The sequence below is a fragment of the Haliotis cracherodii genome, unplaced genomic scaffold, assembly GCF_022045235.1.
Source record: "Haliotis cracherodii isolate W230 unplaced genomic scaffold, xgHalCrac1.p SCAF_9, whole genome shotgun sequence".
NCBI lineage: Eukaryota > Metazoa > Mollusca > Gastropoda > Lepetellida > Haliotidae > Haliotis > Haliotis cracherodii.
The window spans coordinates 8,136,822-8,144,731 of record NW_027266343.1 but is presented as its reverse complement, the minus strand read 5'-3'; the positions used below and the strand labels follow the sequence as shown (position 1 = coordinate 8,144,731).

Genomic DNA, 7,910 nt, shown 5'->3' with positions numbered 1-7,910 from the left:
TCGTGCTTACGGTCTTAAGTTTCTGGTATGCCAAAGGTAGCAATAGGTATAACCCTATTGCACCTACTTTAAAACGTTAAACAATTTACCCAAGGAGTGTTATAGTTACTTACCATGGTGTGACTGTGATTAGGACAAATATATTTGTTTTGAAGATAGGTCAGTGTGTCATGTAAATACCAGGAGGGGATTTAAACACAAGACGTTGGGACACTGCAGCAAATGCAAGATGACCCTCACTGGACTGGCCGTCGTTCTCCTGTGTCTGCCCATGGTCACGGAACAGTTGAGTTTCCTGCCAGACTCTTACGGTGCGTACTATTCAGTATATATTCTTAACATCGGACTCAGCAATAATATCTTAAAAAATACATTGAGCTAGACTTAAATGCTAATGATTCTAATCATGTGTGGTCACTGGCTGGCAAGTGTGTTGTCTTTTGCTTGATTTTGTGAAGGTCAGTAAGTTCATTCATGCTTCATGTTGGTAATCTGGACAAGAATAGTTTGACCAGTCAAAATTTACATTCCAGCTTTAGATTCCAAATTCCATTAATTATCTCTTCGTTCAATCATTTACTCTCAATAGAGCAGTCAAGACTTTCCTTCACATCCGGTGATGACGTCACACTCACGTGCCCGGTTACTCTACATCCGGGCGAGCAGTATGACAGAGTGGAGTGGACATTCCTGTCCTGTGGACGCTACTTCTTCACGAACCCCTGCTTTGAGCAATCCATGTGGTCAAGAGAACAAGGGCTTGGGAGACAACAAGGTCCAGTGATTCCCCAGATTCCTGAAGACAGTTCTGTGGAGGCTACTGCTACAGTCAAGAACATCACAAATGGTCTTTCTGGATATTACCTCTGCCATGTTATTGGTACAGGAAGCACAGATCAGACCCACCTCCTCGACGTGTACGTTCTTAAAAGTAAGTGTTCTCATCATCCACGGCACGCAGGGGAATATTTCCACTTCACTTGTCTCTTTTAGATGACAATGGCTATTGAAGCAAGCTATAATATAACGTGCACGTTCTTAAACGTAAGTGTTCTCATATTGACAAATATTGTAAAAGATGTTTAGAATGAAAACAAATAAAGTACATGTTTATATCTAAACATGTTTAAGAATGTGTTTAAGTCCTGAACGGTATACACATTTGGTGTGTCCTATCTAATCACGTTTAGGGTCTAAACACATGAAATGATATCTCGTCTCACAGCCTGAACATCACTTCAGCACAACATCAACATAATCTAAACATGTTTAGATTCAATTTGTAAATATGTTTCATTACTAAAAATGTTTAGAATTTAAACATGTTAAGTGTCTGAATGTGTTTAGTATTTATACACGTGTAAATATAGTGCATAATATTTGGGATTAAGGTACGGTTCTTTCCCATATTTTGACCTTACAAATGTTCAGCTTCTAACTCAGCGCGTCCAAAGTATGTGACAAGATATGTGTTTAGGTTTGTGTTTAGGATCTCAGCACATTTTTTACATTGCACAGGGTAATATTTACACTTCCCTTTTAAACTTTTCAATCAAGCTAAAATATAACACCAATGCGAACAAAATCCCATTTATTCTCATAATGACAACGTTTCTCAATGAAGATGATTTTTCACAACTGCTTCTAAGACACTGTTTATTGTTAGATATTTTTACGAAATGTTCCTTGAAACTTTTAAACTGAACATATCCATGTTGATAAAGTATTGACGTCGTAAGTCAGTGCTGTAAGTATTATTTTTTCTTTCCACAAAGCAATGATATATATTTATATATGTATCCTAAATTTATGTTTAATGAGGATATGGTTACGACAGTCGTAGTGCCAAAACCGCTTCTTGTAACAGGACCCTGGCAATTGTAAAAAATAATTTCTTCATCGCTTTAGTTCTTGAGTAAGTGGGTTAACATTTAACATGGCTCGACAATGTTTCAGCTGTAAATGGAATAAATAACAAGTCAAAAGGAAGAAAATTCTTGAGCACCTGGTGTCTTCTCGTTATCTGATTCGGCAGATAATCGAGACTGGTTATTCTCTGGCGTTTACGCTATAGAGAAAGCGCTGACACTACTGTATTACACCGTCCACTATATATTGTTTCATTGTTCCTAATGTGTAGATAATGTGTCGTCTAATAAACTAATAAACCGCTTTGGATTTTCTAACAGATGCATCGGCTGTTCAAACACTGAAACCAGATCCTATAATGGTCATCAAGGGTGCGACAGGATCTGTACAAGTCACATGCACGGACGAGGCCTATGTTCCTGGAAGCATCATGAGAATTTATCACGGAAGTTGGGCTCTCAGGGCAGTGTTCTTCGATCTTCCAACAGTTTGCACCATCACCTATGACCCCGAGACCTTTTCTGAAACTGCATCTTGCCAAGCGGACATTGAAGTATCCATCTTGACTGGCAAGCTCACATTGCAAAACTCTGTCCATTGTGACGTCATCCGTCCCGGAGGCAAACGAATATCTCTCGAAAGACGCGCAAGGATTGTGGACCTCGGTTCTGGCTCACAAACAATCACAATATGATATCATGGACCAGGTGAATATCTGCTTGATATCTGACATGTTTCAATATATAGATGCATCATTAAAAAAATTGCAGAATAATTTGTGTTTTTGTTTCCCCTTTCTGATCAATCAACAGCAAATTGCTGATTTGGCGTCCAGGGATATCAACCACGTGGCTAAATTACCACCTACATGATTGTGATTCGTCTTTCATCAAACTTCGAAATTGTGTAAATGGGCAAGCACGATCTGAAATCGAAGCCATGGTGAAGTTATTTGGCGTCCTACCATCATACCATAAGACATGATGAAAATTAAATGCAAAACCAAGTCTTACAACACAATGATTGCGGAACAAACAAAAACATGAAATAAACCACGTCCGTGATGCAAAACAAACATGAAACAGACCACGTCCGTGATGCAAAGCAAACATGAAACAGACCACGTCCGTGATGCAAAACAAACATGAAACAAACCACGTCCGTGATGCAAAACAAACATGAAACAAACCACGTCCGTGATGCAAAACAAACATGAAACAAACCAGGTCCGTGATGCAACAAACATGAAACAAACCACGTCCGTGATGCAAAACAAACATGAAACAAACCACGTCCGTGATGCAAAGCAAACAGAAAAAAACCCACGTCCGTGATGCAAAACAAACATGAAACAGACCACGTCCGTGATGCAACAAACATGAAACAAACCACGTCCGTGATGCAAAATACTGCATATTATGAATATTGCAGGTAAAAAAGATTTACATAGGCCTAAATGAATTTGACTATTTCTTATGCATTTTTTAAAATTGTTGTGCAATCACTGGTTCACTTTTCCCGGATTATATATAATGACATTATGACCAGACATATTGTAAAATATTGATCAAAATACTGTTTGACCCTTCAGTTACCTTGATCAATTTTTAATACAAATAAGCATTCAGAGATATTCGCCGAATCCTGCTCACTCTGACAATATAAAGTTCGTGCTTTCATTTTGAAGTGGCTTTTGCGTGTATGATGGATCCGATCTTTTGTCTTTCCTCTGTCCAGGTTAGTAGGACTTGCATCAGTTTCACAAACCATGCACAACCACATAGGGTTGATTTGTTAAGAGGTGAAACTACAGGTAAATACACCAATGTCTGGCAATGAAAGTACAGTAAAGTACGGTTATAACGAACTCAAAGGGACTATTAATTTTAGTTCGTTATTACCTAGTTCGTTATAAGTACATATACAGCATGACTACAGCAAGTAGTCGGGACCAAAAAGGAAGTTCGTTATATCCGTCAGTTCGTTATAAGCGAGTTCGTTATAACCGTTAGTTTACTGTAAGTGATTTATGTGGCAGGAATATTTTCCAAGAAATCAAGCCCCCAAACACAACATCGTGACAGTCATGAAGAACGTGACCTCGGACAGCACGTGCATGGGCCTGATTTACCGTTGTCACTCATATTTGGTTATGAGTAGACGCATATTGTTTTCTTGGAACCAAACCCTCGGAGACACTTTATTAAGACATTTAATTATTAAGGAACAAATAGCATTGATCCTGCGTCGTGTGCAAGTGCTGAACGTTGACGTGCCATAGGCATGTTGCAGGTGGACACACGTCAGAATAGTGTTGCCCAATCGCTTCATGTGTGTTTCATTCTGTCGTCAGCAGATCGACGCCGCTCTGGACGCCCAGGGGCACCAACTCCAGCCCAGGACATATTAATCAGAACGATTTCATTAAGAAATAGGTTGCAAACTGACATTCAGATAAGGGATCAGTTGCAACAGGCAACTGCTGTAAGAGGCTTGTTACCCAATTCCTCCAACAGCAAAACATCCATGTGATGCCATGGCTAGTACTCTGGCCTGGCCTTTACCTCATTGAACACGGTCTGGGACGTCAATGGCAGACGTGTACGTCGACGTCAAAATCCATCCACCACTCTCAATAACTGGGTGTTGTTCTCACTGATGAGTGGAACAGCGTGAATCAAGCTGACATTGGTCGACTCATAAGAGGCATGCTCCAAAGAATTCACGCATGTCTGAAAAACATTTTAGTTACGTTGGCTGCAAAATGCAAATTTCGAATTTGACCCACGACCTCTGTAACAACACATTGCGCCACCATCTCATCATACCAACCATTAGATGTGATTGTCTCCTCCCCAGCCGATATGATCATATCATTTCCATTTGCCAATGCCATATAGATCAGGAGATATGCCTCGACGATTCCCACTACCCCCTTCTTTTTTGGAATAGTAATTTCGGCATTTCCCAGCATTTCCTGGCAGTGATAGGAGGCACATCGGAAAGTTGAGTTGGTACGTATCTGGATATATCGACCGTATGAGTTCAAAGGAATAAAACTTTGTTGAGGTTAGTTTCATTAACGTCCAATACCTTACCCGAGAGGGTAAGCTAAGCTATGCTGAAGATGGGCATGAGCTGTGTAAACAATCAAAGGTCAAACATCTCGGGATCAGGGCACATCCAAGATGACACTCACCCGACTAATTGGATATATGAGGGGATTGCGAGCTTTCTAAGGTCTTGGCATGTTGGTAACGACATCACGGAGACTTTGTTGACACAATATCTCTCCAAAGTTAAGTGTGCCATTACATGCACATGGAATCGTTCGTTGCATAATTTACAACATGCGTTCTCATTCAATTGATCTTTGTTTGAGGCAAACCTTCTATCAGCTTTAATGTTAAAATCATATAAATAACGCTCTTACTTTTGTTATAATTTTTTTATAATGACACAGTTATACTAAAATGTGGTATGTTGTTCAAGAGTAAATTGCATTCATGTCCATCCTTTTTAAGGAAAATATAAACTAATTTTCTGCATAAGAATTGGTTGGTGCTGCTATTCATCAATCCCAAAGAAATATATGTCCAATCAAATATTGCTGCTGAAAGTAGCAATTGATCTTATATATGTCATTTGATCAGAAAGAAAGACTAAATCCGGGTTCTTATTACCTATAATGACACATGAAAGTACTTCGACCCATTGAAATATATCAGACTACAGAGACAAACGTAGAGTCGACTAAACTTAACCCTATAGGGCGAGGTGAGGTGAAATGGGGTTTAATGTCGCGTTCAATATTATTGCACTTTTTAGTGACATGCATGCACGTGTGTGGCTGTTTCTATTAGTCCGGACTAATGCCGGTTTTATAGTGCTAGCCTACTAAGATACCTAGCTGCAGTTTAACATGAATACCCCACTCAGACACAATATACTGACTCCCAGCAAATCCCCTAGCTAGTTTTATCACCCGGATGCGCCAGGCAGGGAAACAACAATATGCTTTAGCATACACTCTTCAAAAAAAGAAACGCACAGGTAGTATGCAGTTCATTGAACCTGGCTACACAAAAAATTGGATATATGTTATTGTTGGTTGCCTAAAATTCGACAAAGGTGTCGATTTGCAACATTTTAAACGGCATTGTTTTCACACTTGTTGAAAAATGTCATGGAAGAAAACAATAAAGCAAAATGCACGTGCAAGTTATCGCATTCGTAACTCGTGGTAGTGGCTATAAAAAAGAAAGCATAAGCCAATAATTTGTCAGTCAGTTGTCAACATTTTTCAAGTTCGAAAATGCCGAGACACAGCGCTGCCGATCGGAACATCGTCATAGGACGTATCCAAAGAGGGGAATAGTGTTCTTCTGTTGCACGCCACTTCAACGTCCACCATGGCACTATTTGTCGACTTTGTGACCGATACACACAGTTCAATTCCACTGCAGACCGTCCGAGAACCGGCCGACCAAGAGTTACCACCCCTGCACAGGATCGCTACATTCGACTGGTCCACCTACCTTGTGGCTTTACGTAACATGACAATGAACAGTTTTCAATGCCTCTGTACACCGAAAACAGACAGACAGACAGACAGACATGTTTATTCAGTAAAAGGCCAATGGCCCAAAATACAGACATGTGAGCATGACATTTACAGGGCACAGAATTTATCATTAATTATTTTGTGAGCATAATATAAGAATTTACAAACTAGAAATAATGTTTGCTCATTATAATTACTAAGAATATTTATCACATGAGAATTACTGTAATGAGTAGGCATAGGAAGATTAACAAGGTATTTTTGTCTTAGGGCAGAATATAAATTACAATAAAAGAGTACATGGAATTCATCCTCAATGACATTAACTCCCTTACTACTACAATAGTTACAGAATCTGAGTGAACGGTCTGTTTTACTATATCTGCCAGTTTCTAAAGCTATTTTAAAATTTAAACATCTGAATTTAGTAAAAGCAATTCTTAAATTGGTAGGGAGTGGACATGACAAGTACCTTTCAACATTTAACATTGATTTAAAATGCTTATAAAGATCACATTTTGGAGAAGAGTTTACAGAAGCACTCCAGAATTGCTGTAAATTATCTTTGAGCCTTTGCTTAAAATGGAGAATAAAAGCTTTAGAGTCACCCAACTGTTGATTGAGCCATACAAAATCCAAACCCAAATTGGAATAAAATATTTCTAACTTTAGTCGCCCAAGTTACCCGCCCAACATCATCTAAAGATTTAAGCATTAAATAGCATTGGGGGGGTAATCTGTGGGGTTGAAGATGTAAGAGCCTGCACCAATATTTAATTACTTTAGTCATGTAAGTGAGTTGTAAAGGAAACCTCCCACATTCCCATAAAACCATATTTGAGCAGGTTGATTTGTTTACTTTTAAATAATGCTTACAAGAGGTGACTTGGACAGATTCGATTTTTTTACAATAGCAAGTCCACCAAATTTCAGAGCCATAGGTTAAGATGGGGGTGACCATAGAATCAAAAACCTTAAACAGATCTGTACAAGTGATATTACCAATTTTCCTTCGAAAAGAGTTAATGGCTAAAATTGTTTTGGTGGCTTGGGATGCTACAGTAGTTTGTGCCTTACTCCATACAAGCTTAGGTGTAAACATTAAGCCAAGATATCTATAGCTTGAAACAGTTTCAATAGGTTCACCATGATAAAACCACTTTTCATAACTGCCTGCGAAGATGGCCACCTTGCCTAAATACAATTACTTTTGTTTTTTTAAAGTTAATTTGCATGCCTGTTATATTACAAAATATTTCCAAAGCATTAATTTTCTTTTGAAGCTGGGCACAACTATCTGAGAGAGCAGAAACATCATCAGCAAAAAGGAGAGCACATAAATTATCTATATACAACGAAAACATGTGACTATCGAGCTCCAAAATTTCATATTTGTATCTATGATATTAAATTAAATATATCGACTTTATTAGGTACAATAAATTTACTAAAAATCTACCTGTGCGCTTCTTCTTTT

General features: G+C 38.6%; 1 protein-coding gene across 1 annotated transcript; it reads left to right on the top strand.

The window, feature by feature from the left end:
* Window positions 1–229: 229 nt before the first annotated feature.
* LOC139453402 (uncharacterized) lies at window positions 230–2,587 on the top strand. The gene is made up of 3 exons (XM_071235082.1): window positions 230–311; window positions 590–931; window positions 2,190–2,587. The coding sequence occupies exons 1-3, from the start codon at window positions 230–232 to the stop codon at window positions 2,561–2,563; spliced, it is 798 nt and encodes a 265-aa protein (XP_071091183.1). The 3' UTR covers window positions 2,564–2,587.
* The last annotated feature ends 5,323 nt before the right edge of the window (window positions 2,588–7,910 follow it).